Source organism: Protopterus annectens, chromosome 7.part0 (assembly GCF_019279795.1).
Source record: "Protopterus annectens isolate FY-2018-M chromosome 7.part0, PAN1.0, whole genome shotgun sequence".
In the NCBI taxonomy this organism is placed as follows: domain Eukaryota; kingdom Metazoa; phylum Chordata; order Ceratodontiformes; family Protopteridae; genus Protopterus; species Protopterus annectens.
In genome coordinates this window covers 329191853-329215269 of record NC_056739.1, presented here as the reverse complement: position 1 = coordinate 329215269, position 23417 = coordinate 329191853, and the positions used below count along the sequence as shown (strand labels likewise).

Genomic DNA, 23417 nt, shown 5'->3' with positions numbered 1-23417 from the left:
AATGATGACTTCTGGTGAATAAACTTCATTTTGCAGCTCTTAGAAGTTCATCTCTCCCCAACCATGAAATTCTGTACTTTTTCATTAATGTGTGTCCAACAAAGAGTTTACATTTAATTCAGATTATCAGAGAACCTCATGAGGAAACTTTACTTTTCTTGAGTAAGGGGAAAAAGAGGGTATCTGGTACTTGACTGACCACTGGTGAAGACTAGGAATGTAGAACTAAGAAACTGCCTCCCAGCTGAAGAACGTGGTGACCATGGGTGCAGAAAAGTGTGCATGATAAACAAGCATTGCTACATAAGTACACCCTTCGCGGGCAGATAGCACATGAACACGAGAAATACGGTCCCCTCTGACAGAACAAATAAAATTGCTGTAATTACATTTTAATCTGCATTATAAATCCTGTCTTCTGTCTGAAAGGTGTGAGAACTAGTCAAAAATTAGCTGGGTGTTGCTGAGAACTTCAAGGGAAGGGATAACCGCTTCATGACGTCAGATTGAAAACACTGGCAGGAGAAAATATTCTGGATTTATGTCAGAAGATCAAATGGCAAGATGATCAAAACTGAGAAGATTAAATCTCAGAACGTCAAACTGGCTTTTCCTCTAGAAGCCAGCAGCACAAAAAACAGTGCTTTTGCTGTTATATAAGTTAACTCCGAGATTGCTCCACATTGGTGAAAGGGCAAACACCTGACCCTAGAAAATACTGGCTTCCAGAGGAGAAACCGGATTGATGTTCTCAGATTCAGTTTTCTGGATTTCAGTAATCTGGCCATTCGGTGATCTAACATAGACCCGAAAAATTGTAGTTCTTGAGCCTGAGGATAATTCCAATAAGGACAGGTAAAGGATAACAGTTCTAAAAATTCTGTTTGACATTTCTGAGGTAAAGCTATCAGACCAGCATTTTTCTCAACCAAACATCATATTTTTTTCTAAATATCTGTATTTATATACCAAATGGTCCTTTCTACACCTGTAGTGTATATTGTATCCTTTCTAATTGAGAATGCCAGTCAGGAATCCAACTTCATCTTTACCTGGATGCAACATATTCATGTAAGGTATAGTGTCAGTAGTATAAGCGGAAAATTAACAATGCCATTGACATCTGCTGAGCAAACAATATCAGTAGCAGGACTGCAGGTTAACAGTGCCTTCAAGGTCTTCAAAGTAAGTCTTAGGATAAGTCCACCTACCTGGTTAACAAAATAAATAAAAAGTGGTGGTTGACCTCAGATGTGCTGTCTACTATAATTATTAAATCTTACAGCCTTTTCTTAGCTGATCCAGTGACAGGCACAGAGCCCTGACTATAGCCAAATGGACCTGGATTTATTTAGCTGCTTGGGTGTGGGATGGAGTGGCAGGGAGGATAATATGTGGGCAGGGCACACACAACAATAGGAACTTCCTGGCGGAAGCTGGGAAGCCATTTGCAATGTGCTCATCCAAAGGGTCATGGCAGCTTTTCTACGTGGCACTGTGTGGAATTGTAGGGGCAGCACAGTCTGCACATTGCATGTCTTTGGAGGTCAGCCACAGCTCACGCATCAGGGGAAACTGGGTAGGATAAAAGGAAAAAAAAACAGCCAGTGGTAGGACAGCTCCAACCCCCCTGGAACGCCCTTAGGATCCATGCAGGCCCTGGCATTATTTTGGTAATTTTCCACAAGTAGATTTGAATGGCTGGTGGGCGCAGCATGGACATGGGCCACTGAGATGAATGTCAAGATGAATTCAGGGAGGAAAAGACTGGAAAAAATCTAATAGTCTTTTCCCATACAAGTGAATTCAATTTAAAAACAAAAAAGGCCACAGTGTAAAGTATGCCAGCTTCACATTTATTTTGGTCCACTTTAAAACACTTTCAAATCCCCACTCTTCTGTAAATGTTTTTTCCCACATGTAGCTTTTGACCATTCTTGGAACGTTTCTGTAAGACCCAGTGTGCATATAAAAATTACGTTTGTCCTTAACAAAATACTGTTTTGTATTATTTAGGAGTTCAAATGACTTTGAGAGTGTATCCCTTGTTTAGAGTTTGAGAGTTGTATGAATAGATTTAATAGCCAAAAACAAAATATATCCAGTTATTTTTGTATTCCATTTTTAAAAATATGAGTTCTATAAAAAAGCAACATAACCACATAGATAATTATAAGACCCCCCCCCCCCCCCATCGACATGCATATTTTTTTTCTTGTGTAGGAATTGACTTTCCATTCCGTATGGTCAGATTCCTTTAACATATAGCAAAGCCTATGTTTCACATTGTTTCAAATAAGTCCAGGAACCTGTTTCTTTCGGACCAGACATCATGGTTCCTTTGTGTCTGTGTTTAAAGGTAGATGATGACCATTCTGCAGTTCACTGATGAATGCCATGTTTGTCTCAGTCTGACCATCTCTTGTCTTTTCTTTTTTCTCTTTATTTATTTTTCTTCTCTTTACTAGAGGTACTAAAAACAGCGAAAAGGATGAAAGAAGGTAACAGACCCCAGCAAAGTAGAAGGAATAGTCATAGTTTTGTGTGTAATCATACAGCCATCCTGCATAAAAAAAAGAATGTCAGTGTCTGTGAAGTAAAATAGTAAAATAAACAGGTTTATGAGCATTTAATGCAAAAATGTTTATATGATTAATGCAATTTTTGCTGTGGAAAGGTTGCAAAATATGAACTTCAAAATAGTATGGTTTACTTACATTATTACAGATATGTTATGTGGTGTACTTTGCTAATACAAAGGCATGTCAAAAAGATGATAAAAGACCTGTGGTCTCTTAAGTCCATCTACGTATTGCAGCTGTCATCCATGCAGCTATCCTTTCTTTGCACTTTTCTAAGCAATTATGAACTCTTATGATTCCACTGTACCACCTTAATGACTGTCAGAAAGTGGTGTTTTGCTTTAGTTTTCAAATATGAAATTCTGTTCAACTTAGAATCTTGGGAAATACGTAAACAAAAAGGATAGTGGGATTTACTGAATTAATTTGTAAAGATATCCCAAGACATCTGGGCTTGCTCCCAGTGTCCTATAAATATGTCAGGGGCAAACTGATCCTTGTCCACAGAGTTTCCTTTATTAGGTCTGACAAGGTGTAGTTTAGCCCTAAATCTGTCAGGATCAAAGACTATTGTAAAAGGGAATTAAAGAAGCACCCTTTGGCTGATGAGCTGCATAGGAAGAGTAGTTCCCATGGTAAAATGGCTTAAGAATGATGATCAAAAGAACAAAAATCAGTGATGCCATCAAACTCCAATCTGGGGGTCTGTTTTGAGAAGTAAGAATTATTTTGGTGGCAATAAGACACATGGAGGCAACACTGTACATGTTCATTGTTGTGTATGCTGTACCAGTGTCTCAGGGAGGGTAAAAACAGGCCAGTTCAAAGTAATACACATGAATCACAGCAACTCTGGAGTGAAGGATTACGTGGGGCAGAGGAACTAGAGGCAGCATAGCAGGGAAATAGTCTGGGGTGTTGATCACACTGGACTGTGCTACCAGAAGTAGAGTGAAAGGGCAAAAGCAGATAGAATGCTGAAGAGTATCTTGTGGTGGTGGTGGTGGTGGGGGGGGGGGTCTGTGGGAGCAGAGATATTCCTTTATGCAGATATGGAGGCCATACAAGGAAGAATATGTCAATCTGATAGTACTGCAGATCACCACAATGGTTTATTGATTGGATGGAGAAGGATATGACTGAGAAAAGGATGAGCTTGAGCTGTTCTCACTAAATATTAGAAGAGACTAAGAAGAATTGGTCCACAAAATCTTGTCAGGAGATGTGATGGGATCGTTTTGAACAGGAAAGAAAGAGGAGGAGGTGATGGAACAGCAACACTCTATATGGACTGCCTACATAACTAATTTATCTCTGAAAGTACTTCATACAGAAGATTGTGGAACTATGTTACAAATCTCATGAATGGGTGGTGCAAGTGGAATCCAGAGGCTTTCAGCAAAACATAAAACAGGTCAAACAAAGGTGGGGTATATGGATGGAAGCGATATAGAATGTTGTTGTTCTTCTTTCGCTTTTCCCGGTTAGGGGTCGCCACAGCGGAACTCCAGTCCGCTAATGATTGGCAGTAGATTTTCACGGTGCCGAGGTGCCAGCTCGACGCCCAACCTTCAATGAAGGCACGCCCATTTACACATGTCTTTCAAACACCGCTCGTCCGCGGGGTAAGATGCACATATAAGGCAGGCTAGATAGACTTATTTTTGTCTTTTGCCTTCAGGCTAATGCCATGATATTCCAAGGTCCTGCAGACCCTTCCCCATGACCTGTTTTTTTTCCAAGTCTAATTTGAAGTGTCTCCTTCAAGATGCTATCATTGTGCCCCTCTTCCTTTCTAGCTTTTATCTTCAGCTGCACCCATCCCACTTGCCCCATGTTGTCCAGTTTGTATACTCTACTTCTCCTCTGAGATATACATGTCCAGCATCCTTTGTCCCTCTTTGTACTGCAGCTCCATAACCTTCACTTTCTCATCCACTGTATTGCATATGTTTTTCTAGCATATTGTCCTTTCATTTGTATGTCACCAAAGCTGTACAAACTACTCAAGATGCAACCTTAATCAGTGCTTTATCCAACAGGTGGATGACTTCAGAAGTATGAACTCCACTCCCTACAGTCTGTGCCCAGTATTCTTATAGGCCTTTTCCGCATGGCATGATTTGGATAGGAGGTTACTGTTACTCCTAAATCCCCCTATTCCTCTTATGTCCTGTTTAACGTTACCCCAAGACACCAAAGAGCATAGGATATTGTACTGTTCTTGTTTTTACATTGAATCCTCTTGCTAGCTACCCACAATGCTAGGTATCGCAGATGTTGTGGGAGCTGTTTTATCCACTTGTCTGAAGCTACTATGCCTACCTTCACCTCCTCAGTAAACAAGCTTTATCATACTTTCAGTAAAAAAATGTATCTGATACCATAGTACTAAACAGAAAAGGTACCATCCCCGAAACCTGTGGCATTTTGCTATGTAGTGACTTTTCTTATAATTCTGCCAGTTTCATATGTTAAAGTGTCAGCATATTATTGGATTGCTTAAACAGAAAATGATGTTGATTCCTGACTGTGCTGAAAATAAAGAATTACAGGATTTATTGCATTCTGATGAACAAGATGGAAAACATACTTTGCAATGTGGTTTTGATTCATTAGAGGCATCTTGCAGGGCTGCTGTCGCTGGGTCTGTACTTAGAAGACATGCTTGGCTTAAGGAGCAATCTTTGCCAGATCATGTTAAAGCTAAATTACTGGATGCTCCCTTAAACCAAGACTGCCTCTTTGTCAACAACGCAGAAGTAGTACTTAAAAAAGATGGAGGAAAAAGCTAAATCTATGCAAACTCTTAAAGATTCCCTGCAAGTACAGCCTCCCAGATTTTGTAGGCACTGGCTCTCGAAGAATTGGTCCTTTCCTGCTTCTTCCAGGCCTTCTCAGTCCAAACCCAGAACCAGCAGAACACCCGGGCTTCAGTCCCAAGGTACTCACAGGCCTAAGCAGTGGGGGGCTCCCACTTCCAAAGCTGGGAGTAGTAAGACACCCCCTATGGTAAACTGTCACAATGACTTAACTTTAAACCTTCCAAGCCCTGCTCAACTGACTGTTCCTTTAGGGGGAAAGATCACCCTGCATACAAAAAACTGGGAACTGATTACCCAAGACAAATGGGTTTTAAATATAGTTTCCCAAGGATACAGATTTCACTTCCACTCCTTACCAACCACAAATGGTTGGCCAGACCTACCCCAAAATCAGTGGGCAGAGGCTCAAAAGTAAGTTCTCTCTCTTCTAAGCATCAGGGCTATTCAGCCTGTCCCAGAAGAAGAACAGGGGCAAGGCTTCTACTCAAGACTTTTCCTGGTACCCAGAAAAGACAATTCCTGGTGTCCTATCCTGGACCTGTCTATCCTAAACACATTTTTGGTAATTCCAAAATTCAAAATGCTAACTCTTCATTAGCTGCTTCCCATGCTAGGCAAAAATGCCTGATTGGCAACACTGGATTTAAAGGAAGCCTACCTGCACATCCCAATAAGGGAATCTTGCAGAAGATACTTACGCTTCAGAGCAGGCTACATGCACTATCAGTTCTCTGCACTGCCCTTTGGCTTATCTACTGCGCCCAAGGTATTCAAAAAGTGCCTAGCTCCAGTCATTGCATTTTGCAGGCAAAGAAATATTCAAATATACCCATACCTGGATGATTGTCTAATTCAGGCAGAAAGCCAGGACATACTATTAAACCATCTGGCATTTGTAAAGAAATTACTAACTTCTCTGGGGTACACCATAAATGAAAAGAAATCACATCTAGTACCCTGCCAACAAATTGTATTCCTGGGAGCAAGCTTGAATACAACTTCCCAGATGGCCTACTTCATGCCAGAGAAAAAAGTTCACTTGACAGCCTACTTCAAAAAACTGGCCACAAAGACCCAGCTATCTGCAAGGAAAATACTGCAAGCCCTGGGGTTCATGGCCTATTGCATTCTACTAATTCCATGTGCAAGACTGCATATGAGGAAACTACAATGGTATCTAAAAAGCCTATGGCGTCAACATTCCCAGGAGCTAGAATCAATGATTCCTATCGTACCTTGTGTAAAGATAGAGTTCATTTGGTGGGCAGAGGCCTGCCACCAAAACAAGGGACTGCCATTCACTCTACCCCCTGCTGCCCAAACCCTAACAACAGATGCATCAGACTATGCATGGGGGGCTCACTTGGCAGGGAAGTGCATTCAGGGCAAATGGAACCAGAGTCAAATGCACCTGCATATCAATCAAAAAGAAATGTTAGCTGTACAGAGTGCTCTAACAGCCTTCAAGGACCACATTCTTCCAGGACAATTATTGGTAAAGACGGACAACACCACTATTATGTGGTACATAAACAAGCAGGGGGGAGCCCACTCATCCCCTCTCTGCAGACTAGCCATGACTCTGTGGAACACATCCTTGAGCTACCAAGTGCATCTAGAAGCTCAATTTCTGCCAGGCAAGCTAAATACACTGACAGATGACCTAAGCAGAAATCTCATGGACCCACATGAGTGGAAACTGGATCCAAAGATATTCAACATTTTGAGAAACAAATGGGGGAGCCCATAGATAGACCTATTTGCCTCCCCTCAGACCTACCAATTGGACAAATTCTGCACAAGGACTCCCCACAGACAAGCTTGGAAAGTGAATGCCCTGTCCTTCACGTGGAAAAACCTATCAGTTTATGCGTTTCCCCCTCTGCCTCTCCTCTCCAAAGTGCTACTAAAAGATCAAACAGGACAAACCAAGGACAATACTTATTGCACCAGCCTGGCCATGCCAACACTGGTACCCCCTCTTGCGCAGTGTGTCACTTCTGTAACCATGGCACCTGCCTCAGACCCCTGCCCTGCTGTCCCGGGAGGAGGGCCAGATTCTGCACCCACAGCTTCAAACCCTGAACCTTGCAGCCTGGCTAATTTCATGATCTCTCCGTTACCATCCCTCAGTAAGCAAGTGATGGATGTCATTCTGGAGGCAAGGAGGCCTAGTACTAGAAAATCCTATGCTGAAAGATGGAAAAGACTCTGTTCCTGGAACCAAACACAGGGGATGGACACAACAGTGCCCAATTTAACGCATTTTCTTCAATACTTAACTGAGATGCTTCACAAGGGCCTTTCCTTTTCTTCCATCAAAATTCATGCCTCGGCCATTTCAGGTCATTACAATACAGAACCACCCCTCTTCTCTCTTCCACTGCTGAAGCAATTCCTCAGAGGTGCTAAAAACTTAAGACCACCCAGGAGAGCCCCTACTCCAGCCTGGGACCTTAACTTTGTATTGGAAAAGCTCACTCTACCTCCCTTTGAGCCAGCTGCAAATGCAGAGTTGAAATTCCTTTCTTGGAAAACAGCCTTCCTTCTAGCAATCACTTCAGCAAGAAGGGTGTCTGAATTACAGGCCCTCATGGCAGTGGAGCCTTTCATCATCTTTCATGAGGACAGGGTGCCCCTCAGGACCAATCCCTCCTTTATGCCCTAGGTGGTATCCGGTGTGGCCCTTAATCAGTCCATTCATTTGCCAACCTTCTTTTCTAATCCACAGAAAAAAGGGGAACGAATACTGCACTCCTTGTACGTGCACAGACAACTTAAATTTTACTTCGACAGGACTAAGCCTCTCAGGAAATCTGAACAGCTGCTGGTTGCACTTTCTGCAGGGGCAGAGGGGAAGACCATTTCAAAGCAGACCATTTCTAAGTGGATAGGCCATTGCATTCATTTTTGCTATAAGCACCATGGAAAACCTACCCCACAGGGGATCAGACCCCACTCAACCAGGACTTTGTCTACCTCTACAGCCTCTTCCTGGTCCTTTTCATAGCCAGAAGTGTGTGGGTCAGTATTACAATTACTTGCTGTTCTTGAACTGGAAATATCAGAATTGCTAAGTCCTCCAAAGACTCTGAATAATGTTTTCTCAAACCATAGACAAATATTTTTTGCACCACATATGACGTCCGATGCTTATACGTAGGACATTTTAATAATATGCCCTCTGTTTTTCTTTCATATCACATTTTTGAATTTCACATTTCTGTCTTGTATACATACTAAGCTTTTTTTAAAGGAAAGTTCCACCTTCTCCTAAAGTTTAACTCAACTCTTAGGTTGCTTTTCTCCCCACAACATGATTCCAGTACTGTGTAGGTATCTGAAACTTGCTTATGCTTTATAAAACTTTCATTTCCTCACTTTGGTATCCAAAGAAGGGAAAGACCATCCACTTTTTTAAGCTTAACTTCTCACATAAGTTGCAGAGAAATTTGTCTGCACCTGCATTGCATACCACAGACACAGAGAAGTTTGTTGTCAGGAGCTCAGGCAGAGAAGAAGAGAACTTAAACTGATTCACAGCTGCTTCCAATGTAGCCATACCTTTCATAGCAGAACAGAGCAATTAGATCAATCAGTGGTTCAAAGGCACTTGTCACCTCTTTTGACAAATTTACATAAGTAGCATCACAGTATTGAAATGCTAAGCTTTAAACTTTAAATGTTTGTTGCTTGTACTATTATAAATTTTAAGATGACTTGAATGTAGTATCAATGATATATTTTAATTCTTATAAAGTATCAGCACATTTATTAAAGCGTAGGAAGGGCAGTCAATTCATCTTGGACTACAAAAAGATACTTTGAACAAAGACCTGCAATTTAGCAACTGTTTTGGTTGCAACTGTATAATTCCTTACTATACTATAAAATAGGCCCTGAGACACACACAGACACACACACACACACACACACACACACACACACACACACACACACACACACACACACACACACACACACACACACACACACACACACACACACACACACACACACAAGCCATTCAAGAAATAAAAGAAACAGTTCTGTTAGAGACAGCATGTAAGACGACAGTGACTGACACTAATCCCATTATATGTTAAAGGAAAACACCCTTTCCTACAGTTTAACTCAATCCTTCATTTTCTATTCTCCCTACAATATGGTTCCAGTATTTTGTAGGTACCAGAAACCTGCTTGCACTTTTTTAAGCTTAACTTCTCATATTCTTTGTAGAGGAATTTGTTGCCGCCTGCATGACATACCCTAGACACAGTTAAATCTGTAGTTTACCCTGTAAGGTACTGGGGTCAATCTTAGATGGGCACTTAATCCTGCTAATGTTAGGAGCACAGTATCTAATATAGGAAAAAAAGACAGAAAGCAGTGGAACTACTTACCACTGTTTTTTATTGCAGAGAGGAGAACTTAACACCCCCCATTTCATAGCAAAACAAGGCAATTAGATCAGTCAGGGGGTTTAAAGGCAGTTGTTACCACTTATGATAAATTTACATAAGCAGCAACGCAGTGTTGAAATGCTAAGCTTTAAATGCTGGTTATTTGTAATAGTTTATAATTTTCTGTGACATTTAGAGAAAAGTCAGAAAATATTTTTTCGTGTAAACTATCAACACATATATCATTTTCACACACACACACACACACACATGGGACAGAACTGCAGAAAGAGAGACATGTGGCAACCCTATCAACTAGGTGCAATGGTAATGTTCATAAAAAGGTCTTTTATGCTTTTTTGTGATATCCTCCCAGAAGGGAGATGCATATCTGGTACACGCAGATCCATGGTGAGAGATTCCAATTGACTTTGAGTCGGTCCTTAAATTGTCAGTGTGCATGAGCATTTTGTAGTCCACAAAGGAAATGTGACCATTGATAGCAAACATAATTTACTTTAACGTATATTTACTGTGTGTTCTTGCATTAAAAACATTAAGAAAAGAAAGTCAGAAGTACTTAACTGTGTTTAAATGTGCTCACATGCACACACAGACATACGTGTGCATTTAAACACAGTACTGCATCCCACATATGGTAATCTACATGCTGCATACATTTTTTATACACACACACACACACACACATATATATATATATATATATATATATATATATATATATATGTGTGTGTAGGCACATATATATATATATATATATATATATATATATATATATATATATAGATTGATACATTTACACAGAATTTCCATTTTGATTTGTTTTCTTTAAAAGACATGAAGTACACACATGCATATAATCTAGCTCTCTGTTACACACACACACACACACACACACACACACACACACACACACACACGTATTTTTTATACATATGTACTTCTACATGCATAAACACGTATACACACATACTATATCTATATCTATCTATCTACATATATATATATATATATATATATATATATATATATATATATATATATATGAGTTTACTTCTATATTTCAAACTTTCAAAACCTTGAATTGCTTATGGTCAAGACCATAAGATCAAAGTTTTGAAACTTCGACCAGTTTAAATGGAAGTCATTGTACAGCGAGGAATGGTATATTTACCATTTTCCTTGCTGTAGTGCAATCTCTGAGTCGGTATATTTAATTAGTGGGGGTGCAGGGGCTATCCCTTCTGCAAAAGCGTTAAAAAAATTATTTTTATTTTAGTTTATTTTGTTTTTTTAATTTCAAAGTTTCAAAACTGTGATCTTATGGTCTTGACCAAAAGCAGTTTGCGGTTTTGAAAGTTCAAAATTTTGTGGACCCATAAATATAAATATATATATATATATATATATATATATATATATATATATATATATATATATATATATATACAGTATGGGTGTATGGAATTTGTTATTTATAATTAACATAGTAGAGTTAAACATTATGTATACATTCTAGTAAATGTTGCTTGATGTTTTACTTATTCACTGCCACACATTGGCTATATGTTGCACATGCAGTCTTTGTCAGTGTCTTTATGTCAGTATTTTTTTTCTTTGTATTGCTAACTGCATTTACTACTTGTTATAGTCTTTACCAATGTAGCCCAAGTTGTGGCTGAAATGGGTCCTGGGACCAGTTCGCTTTCCTGGTTATCAAAATATAAATAATATGAAATAGAAATAAAAGGGGAGTAAACATGACAGATCATTAAGGAACTAGTAAAGCACATTTTAATTTTGCATCATTCATGACAGAGAAAAAACTTCCCGCTGAAGGCGTTGGGAAGCAGCAAACAGACTTAGTTTGGAGTCCTTGTACTTATCACCTGTAAATGTACAGGAATGATCATTTACTACAGTGAGAGTTTTCACACCACAGCATGAGAGTGTGAGGGAAGGTCTGTCATTTCTTTTATAACTACAAAGTAATCCCTTTACAAAAGCCTGCAGTTTTCCTAATTTCGTTTGCTGGAAGTAGCTAACAGCTATTTGTAGCATAGAATAAGCTCTGACAGACACATAAATGAGGCTCATTCAGGGAAACATAGACATAGCTCTGTTACAGAAGGTGTGTTTAGGTGACAGTGCTTCATAGTCTTGTCATTCTCTCTTAATGGCATAGGAAAACAACACCACTTCTTTATGTCTAGCATGACTCTTATAAAGAGGACTTGAAATGTATTCTGGGGAATGACAGCAAGAAAACAAGATCACATCACCAAGGCAGGCCCCATTATCCTCCATTTTGTGGGAAACACATTAAAATTGTAAAATATGCACTTGACATGCTTTTGAAGCATTAAAATAATTCAGAAAACAAAGAAACGATGAAGAAAAAAACATGTTTTTTGAGTTCTGAGGTGGAGTTTTTCTTTAATGGAATGGGAATACATTACTTCATTATGTCTAACATGACTCATATAAAGCAGACTTGAAATGGATTATGGGAAAGGGAAAGGATTGAAGAAAAGATCACATTAATATGTCAAGCTCTATTGACAGCCATTTTGTAGAAAGTATATTAAAATTCTATAAGAAGCTGTCAGAGTGATTTTGAGATGTTTAACTCAGAAAACAGAGATAGAATGAAAAAACAGACTTTTTTAGTTCTAAGGTGGAGTTTTCCTTTAAGTAGTGATGGAATACATTATTGTTTAAATTTAGACTGTTGGTAGATAATGCAAAAAACAGTGTTTTTTTAAATAATTTCTTTATATTTCTCATACCAAAACGTCCTTATTATATTTCTTAAATAAACACTTTGGAAGTGTGTTTTACTTCTCACTTACTGCTTTGTGCTTATTTTATTTAGGTGGTTGTTCAAGAGCATCAGCGTATATGTTCTTAGAACTTTTGTACCAGCAAACTGTTTAATACCTTATTGTGTTCAGAACAGTTTTTCTTTACTTTGTCCATAATAGCCATACTGTCTAATCTCATCATGTGAAAATATTTTACAAATTATTGACTTTCAAGCAGTGTTCTCTCATTAGTTATCTGAATTTCATTTCTAAAACACACTTCAGGAAAAGATCCTGGGAGGAACAAAATATTCCTTAACGGCTTATATAGTTGTTTTAGCAAATTCATGTCTTTGATGACATCCTGAGTCACTGTTGCAGTATTCTTAACAGTTGGGTTGTAGCTTACTGACGTCTGGTCAGGGTATCAAAGCTTTTTACCTTCCTAAGACGTATATCCGTGTGATGACCTCAGCTCATAGGCATCAGGTTATAAAACTGGACATATGTACCAGATCCTCAGATTATTTCGCCACCAGCCCAAATAGAGTTCATTGCACCCAATGGACTGTAGTCATTTGGTCAATTGGGATTGTAGCTTTGCCTTTCAGATCAGATAAGTGCCCAGTTGGGGATCCTTCGTTCTAAATGTTTGACTGTTTCGCTAATTGTTGTTAGATGTCAGCTAGGAGGGGTAAGTGTAGGTGTGGTAGATTCCATACACAGACTTGTATATTATGTGCCTGTTCTGTCTAGGACCCAAACACAACATTAAACCCAACTCCATCTGTCAGTTTGTTCCAAAATCCCTACATTATAGGCTGTCAACGTATAATACCTTTCTCGAGACCCAGCGTCCAAAATGCTTGGCCCACTCCGTCATGTCGGAAGGCCCAGACGTCGACCTCCCACCTAAGAAAAAGCTTAAAAGAGCTAGAGAGGATTCTCCTACTGTCATCTTAGAATTGGATGTACCTGTTGAGGTGGTCAAACCCATGGTACATCAATCGTCTTCTCACAAGCCCTCTACCACAACCCATCAGAGGCCGGTATTGCTCCTGAAGCCTTGCAGAGGACTGAGTCCTCCGCAGAACTGCTAGTCATCATCTCAGAGGGCCCTTAAGGAATCCCTTAGCTTCCCAATTCCCTGATAGAAATGTGCCAAGACTCAGAAAGCCCTAAGCTGATTCAGTTGGACATTACTCCTAAAAAGAAAAAGCAAATAACTTATATACACAATATCCCCTACTACATTCATGGAGAAAGAATAGATTGTTTTTTCCTCAAGGATTATACAAATCAGTAATGTCTCTGAAGCCACCTTCCTTTGTGACTCAGCATTCTCAGGCCATAACACACAAACAGGCCTTAGATTCTTCCTCCTCTAATGAGGAATGAGACAGGGATTCAGATCTTGTCTGAGGTGTAAAAGAGTTACTACAACTTAATAGCGATGGGCACTCCTGCGCCTCCTACATGTCCTCCAGTGCTAGATGCTTATCTGAATGCCTTTCAGGACACTTCTTCAGCTTTGGATTCTCATCATCTTGCTCCAAAAAGGCCAGACAGGTTTGACAAAGTTCCTGATGAACATAATTATTTCTGCAAAAACCCTGTGGCAGACCCAGCTGCAGTTTCCTGGCCTCAGACATACCTTTCAGGCTCCTCCCTGGCACTAATGATTTCCTTCCACATTACTGTTGCAGTATTCTTTACAATAGGGATCCACTGGCAAGGGCAACTCAACATCTGGCCAGTATACCAAAGCATTTTGGTTGTAACAGGTACTCCGTATGTCACATGCATGCTCCCCATGCATGGGGTAGGACATAAAAGTAATGTCCGGATGCACCATCCTCAGAACTTCTTTTCTGCCAGTCTGAATGCCATCTTTGATTGTCTGAACGCCCATTCATCTGCTGGTTCTTCTGCTTTCAGCTAAGTGCACCATTGGGTTTTTGATTTTATTTATCATACGTTTGTCTTGTAATCTGGATGTTGGGTTTCATGTCATCCAGAATGGGAAAATGCCGGTGTGGGAGGCAGACTCCTGATAAAGATCATCAGGAGCTTTGTTTGTTCTGTTTAGGTGCTTTACACAACCATACGTCTTGCAAGATTTGTCAGTCTTTTGTCCCTAAGATGTTGAGGAGTCGGCTTTCTTCCCTAGTGATTTATCTTGTGAACCAATGACTTAAATTGTTGCCTAACGATACCATGGAAGGATTTTCCTGGCCCAAAGGCCAGTCTACAATGAAAAAGGCCAAGAAAATTAGTCTGATTCTTCAGCTGTATCACCTCCATTGGACATCTCTCTTGAGGCTGGTGAAAGCCTGTAGGAGCAACTGGTTTCTTTCTTGTATTCTTCTGCCTTGACTGCTTCTGAGGCCAGCATGGACCTGACACCATGCACGTCCATAGAAGTTTTGCAGACATTTGCTTTGGATGTTCAGGGGGAACCATGGCTGGTTATTATTGAAGGGCCTAGAGGTTTTCCTTAAATTTTAGTTAGGGAAGAGGTCCCGACTACCATTATTGAGTGCCGTCAGTGATCAGAGCCTCTAAAATATTTCAAGGCTGACATCCCACTCAGAAAGAAGCAGGAAACTAAATATATTTCGCCTGCTCCCAAAGATCCTCAGGGTGAATGGCAGAACTTCACTCAAGGCTTGTTTAATGGCCCTTATGGCTCTCATGCTTCCATAGGGTATTCCTCTTCCTGCTCCCCCTGGTCTTCTACCCCTCTTAAGAGGCCTAGGGAGCAGCATTCTTCTGAGGAGGATGCTGCTGATTCTGATGGAGAGTCCTTGACTTACTCCTCCCATATTTCTTCACCACTTGACTATGGATCTGAGAAAGAAGAGTCTATCAGTCCTGACTCTCCTTTTGAGGACATTTCATTTGGTGATACTGTTTCCAGAATGCTGTTCCTCCAGTTCTTGCTGCCTTGCTGGATGCTTTTTCTACTGATTCTCAGCCCCCTGCTCCCAAAAAACCTGTGTGAGGACTGCAAGTTTGTGTGTGTGTCCTTCTGCTAACGGCTCTGTGGTGTCAGTGGCTTCCAATATGCCTTCCAAATTGTTGCCTTCAACTAAATTGCTGTCATCTAATAAGGATAGCAGGACAATTGAGAGAATGGGTAAGAAGGTGTATTCTTCTGCTACCCTAGGCTTTGGAGCTGTTAACTATCAGATACATATGACTAGGTACATTTTGACTCTTTTCTGTCAGACCTATCAGGCTATTTCTGATCTGTCTCTGATTCTGAGGGGAAGACCTCTTCTGTTTTGCTTGGAATGTCCTCCCAAGAAGCTCATCATTCCATTAAATACAGCTATAATGCAGCTGATGCTTCATCTAGGGCTGCTGCTTTTGGATCTGCTTTGAGGAGGTGCTCCTGGCTCAGACTTCAACCTTTACCTGATGATATCAAGGCTAAACTGATGAATGCTCCTCTGGATAATAAGTATTTGTTTGGTGGTGCTGCTGCAGAGTTGTTTAAGTTCCTACAAGAAAAGGGCAAGGCCTTACAGAAGTTGAAGCATGTTTGTATGTCCCCTGTGTCCATTTTTCTGAGGAATTATCCTAATAAGCCTGCTTTTGTTTGTAGATAGTCACACCCTCCCCCCAAAGGTAAAAAGGGTGCTAGAAGGGCTCCCTCTGCTTAGGCTACCCAAACTCCTCCTACTCAGAAGCCTCATTTTCCTGTCAAACCAGGTGCTGTCTGACTATCCTGTTCTTCTCAGTCACATGCCTCTTTCTCTGCATCTTTCCCTGTCCCTTCCTATTTGGGTAAAGGTCACCCAAGACTCTTGGATTCTTTCCATAATTCACCAAGGGTATTACATGGTTTGGAAATCTCCTCCCCCCTTTTTGGGCATTCCTTAGCCTACTCAGGAACAACTGCCTCTTTTTCCAGAGGTGTTTCAGGGCCTGTTGTCTCAAGGAACATTTCAAGAAATTTCAACTCCTCACAGGTGGAAGGGATTTTACTCCAGATGTTCTGGGTCCCCAGGAAAGAAGGCATCTGGAGACCCATTCTGGATCTTTCTCATCTGAACACCATTTTGTGAAGGTCTCTTTCTTTTGGATGGTGTCCCTTCAAACCTTGTTTCCTCTGCCACTTCCTCAGGCTTTAGTTTCCCTGGGTCTATACATTCCTATTCATCCCCTTTTCAGAAAGTTTTTATGTTTCACTGTTGCTTCCTGGCATTTTCAGTTCTCTGCTTTGCCCTTTGGCCTCTCTCCTGTTCCAAGGTCTTTACCAAATGCCTTGCTCCTGTGATTGCTTTCTGCAAGCTCAGGGTAAAATGGGTCTTTCCATACCTGCATGGCCTTATTCAGGCCTCCTCTAAAGGGATCTTATTGCTGCATCTACACTTTACCTTTTACTTTCCTGCAAAGCCTGGGGTTTACTGTAAATTTCCAGAAGTCATTCCTGACTCCTTTTCATGATCATGTTTTTTTCTGTGTTGCAGGAACCATACTGTTCCATTGCTGGCATCCCTGGCTCCTCCCAAGGCCTTACCTCTCATTTCTTTCTTTCAATCCCTTCTTCGTCTGGCTTCAATCACAGCCAGAGAATTTCTGAGGGATCTGGGTTACATGGGGGGGGGGCTTCAGCCCTCTGAAGGTGCAGAGCCTTTGGTCATTTCGACAAAAGAAAGACCACCTCAGTGTCAGAGATGAGATCTCCTCTGCTGGCTGTTCAGGCTTTTCATTCCCTTTTTCTTCCAGGGCCTCTCAGGATTCTCACAAATAATACCAAAGTGATGTGGTATGTCAGCAAGAAAGTGTGTGTGTGGGGGGGAGACAATGTTTTATCTCCTATGCAGGTTAGACCTTCAGGTTTGGGAGCTAGCTATCCAGTATCAGGTGACCCTTCAGGCACTTTACATTCCCTCCGATCAGAACATTGTCACAGATTCTCAGAGCAGGTCCATAACACTATTCCATGGGTGAAATGGGTTTCTGGACATTGTCCTCCAGTGGGGTACTGCTGAAGTAGATCTAGCTGCCTCCCATCTGAACAGACAACTTCCTCTATTTTGTGCCAGACTCCCATGCCATCTGGCCTGGAAGGTGGACACCATCTCTTTTTCTTGAAAGGGGTTGTTTCTTTATGCCTTCCCTCCCCTTCCTCTCATTCCAGATATCCTTTTCAAGATAAAACAGGATGCTCCCAAAATCTTGCTGGTGACTCCCTTTTGGCCCAGACAGCATTGCTTCTCTCTTCTTCTCCAGCTTGCCTAGGGCAATCATCACAAGTTACCTCACTGGGTGGACCTGCTCACAGCAGACAAGGGATTTCTTGTCTATCCCCACCTGTCCACACATCACCTGACATTGTGGGTGATAGGGTTTTGATCCCCTACAGACACCTTTTTTCTGAGGATGGGCTTCAGGTCCTGCAGAAGGTCAGGAAACCCACTACTAGGAAATATTACTTATCCAGATGGAAGAGGTTTTCTGTTTGGTGTCTTTCCCGTAATGTGGAGCCACGTACTGTGGATGTTGGTTCTCTTTTATTTGTGTGAATTGCTCAATGCTGGGATGGCATATTCTTCTGTTAAGGCCCACCTATCAACTATCTCTGCTTGTCTGATTTTGACTGTCCCTTTAGTCTCTAGATTTGAGGCCAAACATTTTCTTAAAGGCATCCTTCACATTAGGCCTCCAAGGAAACCTGTCCCTCCTTCCTGGGACTTAATTTTGTTTTAGAAAAATTGACTCAGGCTCCTTTTGAGCCTGCTGCTTCAGCTTCCGTATAGCACTGTTCTTGGAAGACTGTTTTTATTTTTTCCCCTACTTCTGCCATATGGGTGTCTGAGCTGCAAGCCCTTATGGCTGTTCCTTCTTTTTTAGTTTTCTATAAGGACAGGGTATCCCTTCATACTAATCTTTCTTTGTTATCCAGGGTGGTTAATGAGTTCTTTCTTAATCAATCTATTCATTTGCCCACTTTTTTCCCTTCTCCACAGTCTGCTAGTGAGAAGGTTTTGCACATCTTTGATTTGCGTAGACAACTCAGATAATTTGGTGATCTGATGTTGTCAATCTTCATTCAATCCTTACTGTTGGGTGTCGGTTCCATCCTCGGAACCAAGTCAGCCATTATAACAAGCTGTCACCAGCCAAAAAACTCTCGGGCTAAGCTTTTACCCACAGTGCCCCTCTCCATATTACCTCAGATCTTGTTTGCTGCATACAAAGCAATACATGTCAGGTCAGCTCTCAGCTAAGTCAGTTAAAACTTTTCAATACTAATTTAAATTGTTTATTGCCTTTCTTAAACTCTTAGTTTTCTTTGTGTTTAATCACATAATCTTGTGTTTATGCATGTCCCTCAACCTTTTTCTGCCAAGCTTGGTACTCTCTGTACCATCGCTGGTACAGGCCTTTCCCTTACCCATTGGGTATTTCTCTTACCATTGTCAGTAATCTTTTTCCTTTCCTTTCTTCTATTCTAAAAAAAAAAAAAAAAAAAAACCTTTCCTGTCTGTCCTGTGTGACTGTATTTTTTCACAACTGCTGTTATTTAACTCTTGATGTGTCAGATAAAAAAGGAACCACAGGCTTCAAACGCTGTTATCAGTGTGATAGAAAAATTCCCAGTGTGGATAATCATTCATCCTGTGTGCATTGTCTAGGGGTGCCACACCTTTCTGTGAAGCCCCCTTGTGAAATTTGCAAAGGCTTCAGCTCCCGTATGTTAACAGTGCATAAGAACAAGTTAATGTTGAAAGGTCTATTGAAATCTCCTTTCACGGTGGCTATCTCTAAGACAAAAGGCTCACCCCCTCCTAAGAGAGAACATAAAAAGAGGAGCAAATCGTTACCCTCCTCTCCTCATGAAACTGAAACTAAACAGTTGGAACTGAAACTAAAAGTCCCTAAATTGGCAATATCCTTGGCACTGGGGCCTAAACCTTCAAATTCGGCACTGACTTTGGTTTCAAGACAATAACCGGCTTCAGTGTTGTCTTCTTTGGCATCTATGCCCACACCAACCATGGCTCCGACAATTTCTTCAGCAATAACACTGACCCACCTTTCAGCACCAAAAATAGTTGTCCCAGATCTGGTCACTTCCCCCCTCCCTGTACTTCATATTGGTATTTCAACCTTGGTGCCAAAAGGTGAAATCACTCCTCGGACTCGCACCAAATATTCCTCCTTGGTGGACCCATTTTTTGGCAAGCAGTACAGCCCCTTTTTAGAGTGCCCTATTTCACCTTCAGGGATGTCCACCTGCTTCTCCAAGAGAGTTTCAGAACTTGACATAGTGAGGCTAGTGGATCAGCTCTTGGTGCCCAGAGGAATATCAACTCCATCCAAACCCTCCCTCCCATCTGGATCCGAGGGATCTTCTTCAAAGACTCCACAATATTTTCCTCCTTCAACCTCCTTGCAGGTTTTGGAGTATTCATCACCAGCACCTACCCTGATTCCAGCTTCTTCTGTACCAGTGGTAGATTTTACCATGGTATCTGAGCCTACACTTTGGCCTTTGACTCTCCCAGAGCCAGGCCATCCTCGAGACTGAGATTGGTCTGTCAGCACCATGTCCCGTGGTACAGCATCTCCTTTTTGCATGTCTGCCATGGTTCCAGTCACTTTGAAAGAGCTGCCTCCTCCCGTGGCTCCCTCCCTGGCAGCAGGTTCTGTGGAGTGGGGTGTGACCTCAGTCCCAAGGTTGTCTTTTTTGGTTCTGGGCTCCCATCTCTCTTTGGGATGACCTGCTTTCCAGGTGATGGAGAGGGCACTGACCTCTACAGGCTCTCAGTTTGTCCCTCCGGCACCAGAGATCCACCCTTTCCCTTCTTCTGAGCCACAGCTTACATAGCCCACTACTCATGGACACTGGGCTCGGGAACCTCAAGACACCCTTCAGCAAGGTTCCCCCTCTGCAGGATCCTCCTCAGATGCTCCCATTGAGGAGGTTCCTCGCAAGAGATCGTGCAAGAGGAAGCATGTGGATTCCCCAGAGGAATCTCTGCTGGAAGATACAGACTACGATGAGGGAAAAGGGTCCCCACAGTCACCCCTTCATGATGTCTCCTTTGCAGACATCTTAGAATTCCTGAAGCAGTGGGGTGATTGGAAGTCCACCACCACTTCCTCTGAGGAGTCTGTATTCTTGCAGGCTTTCTGAGCCTAGCCCTGTACCTCCTGGGTGACCCCGCCTGCAGGTGATCTTGTCCAACTCATCGTGCAGCGTGCATGGAAGAGTCCTGATATCATTGAACCTATCCCCCAGAGGTCATACAAAATTCTTTCCCCTCCAGAGGATAACCCACACTGGTCCAAGGGCCTTCTGGTAGATGCTGTGGTTGTGGCGGCGGCCACTAAAAAAGAACTTGCCGAGGAGAGCACTACTGTCCATTCTCAAACAAGTAGTCTCTGGCAATAGACAGGCTTGGGAATCAGGTGTATTCTTCAGCAAACTTTGCCATCCAGTCCCTGAATTATCTGGCACACTTTACTCGGCTTCAGAGAGACCTAATTTCGGAGCTCTCAGGAGCAGTCTATGATGAGGTACAGGACAAAGTTGCCTCACAGCTTGCAACCCTGAAGTTCATATCTAATTCATCCATGAGGTTGATTTCTCACTCTACCAAATAGATGGCTAGAGCAGCGGGTGCAGGTGTTGTCACGAGACATCACTCCTGGATGCTCCTATGTGACTTTGCGGATCCTTTTATGTCTTCCTTCCTAAATACCCCATAGAGGCATCCTCTCTTTTTGGCCCAAAGGTAAAAGACACTTTAGCCAGGTGTGAAAAGGACTGTAAGATCTTGTCTGCCTTAGGCATATGTTTTTCCACACCTCAATAACACTATTCCAGGAGTCAGAGGAGTGGAAAGATATGGTACAGAAAATCCCAAGGTCCTTTCCGTGACACACATGGCGTGTTTTCTCCTGGGGTAGATGGGGGAACTCAGCTGGAAGATGCCCCTTCAGAGGCAGAGGGGTCCACATAACCAGGGGTCCAGAGATTCTTTCTCTGGTCCGCCCTAGCAGCACTCCAGAAGAATGGCCTGATTGCTTGCCTCTGGAAGCAGTTGGGGTTGTTTTTCTCTGCACCTTTTTGCCTGGCAAAAAATAACCACAGACTCTTGGGTGCAGACGATAATTACCAGAGGTTATCACATTCCCTTCAATATTTTCCCATGGCCTTTAAGGTGCATTCCCAGCATTCTGCCCAGTCAAAGCGAATCAGCAGCTCTAGAAATTCAAAAGCTGCTTCAAAAAAGAGTCATCCAAACAGTCCATCCAGACCAAATAAAATCCGGTTTTTACTCAAGGTTCTTTTTAGTGCCAAAGAAAACAGGACTGGAGGCCAAATCTGGACCTCAGCATCCTAAACAAATTTGTCAAACAAGCAAAATTTCAGATGGTCACGGTACAGTCTATACTCCCCTTCCTGGGCAAAGATGATTGGATGTGCTGTATAGATCTTCAGGATGCATAGTACCACATAAAAATAGACAAGAGCTCCAGAAGATTTCTCCACTTCCAGCTGGGAGCCAATCACTGCCAATTCCGAGCACTGCCCTTTGGTCTCTCCACAGCCCCCAGAGTGTTTACCAAATGCATGGCAGTGGTAATAGCTCACTTGAGACTGTAAGGATTCCGGGTCTGCCCCAACCAAGCATCTACTCGTCTCAGTGATCCATTACACCCTACGTCTCTTGAAACACCTAGGGATAACAGTAAACAAGGAGAAATCCAAACTAATCCCTTCTCAAAGACTGGAGTTCATGGTGCAGAATTCGATACCCAATCTTGTCTAGTCTATCTCCCTCTTCACAGGATACAGAGACTCAGATTGCAACTCCGAGTGATAGGACAAAGTGCTCGCTCGGGCAGTCCTTCAACTACTAGGGTCCATGGCAGCATCTCTAACAATGGTCCCATTGGCAAGACTGCACATGAGGTTTCTTCAGTGGCTTTTGCTAACACAATGGTCCCCTTTGAATCTCTCCATGACATTTCAGATCAGGATAACAAATTGGTGCAAACAAGACTTAATCTGGTGAATGAAGCCCCTTCTCAGCACAAAGCCATAGTGACCACAGACGCCTCCCTGAGCAGGTGGGGGGAGCACTACCAGAGAAAGACTGTCCAAGGCACTTGATTATCCATAGAGGCCAATCTGCATATCAGTGTTCTAGAACTGAGGGTGGTGCCTTTAATGTTGCAAGCATTTCAATCTGTTCTCCCTTCAGGAACAATTGCTATCCAGTCCATCAACATGTCAGTAGTCTGGTACATCAACAAACAAGGCAGAACTAAGTCCTACCCATTGTGTCAAGAGGCCATGAGAATTTGGCAATGGGAGATAGCTTCCAACTACTTTCTGATAGCAATGCACATTCCTAGGGATTCCAACGTAATTGCAGACAAGTTGAGCAGATGCATTATCCTGCCTCACGAGTGGTCCCTCAATCCTGTCATAGCGAATAAGATATTCAGTTGCTGGGGTTAGCCTTGCTGTGATCTGTTTGCATCCCCCACAAATCACAAATGCAGCAATTACTTTGCTCTAATTCCCCTGAAGGATGCTCTTGTACACAATTAGCCCATGGGACTTCTTTATGCTTACCCTTCACTCCCACTGATCCCCCAATTCTTGATGAAGGCTCATCGGTTGAAAAGCAGAGTAATCTTCATTGCACCCTACTGGCCTCAACAAATTTGGTTCCCCTTCCTTTGGCCTCACCTACTGCAGCAACCTTGTATTCTGGATCCAACTCAGGAATTACTATCACATCCACA

At 42.0% G+C, this 23417-nt stretch overlaps 1 protein-coding gene across 5 annotated transcripts in view; it reads right to left on the bottom strand.

The window, feature by feature from the left end:
• Positions 1-1835: 1835 nt before the first annotated feature.
• Positions 1836-23417, bottom strand: part of SLC16A4 (solute carrier family 16 member 4) — a 439791-nt gene continuing 418209 nt past the window's right edge. For all 5 annotated transcript variants that reach the window (XM_044076900.1, XM_044076896.1, XM_044076894.1 and 2 more), the window contains one exon: positions 1836-2563. In XM_044076900.1, coding sequence (XP_043932835.1) covers positions 2331-2563 — 233 coding nt within the window. In that variant the 3' untranslated portion in view covers positions 1836-2330. The remainder of the gene's footprint in view (positions 2564-23417) is intronic.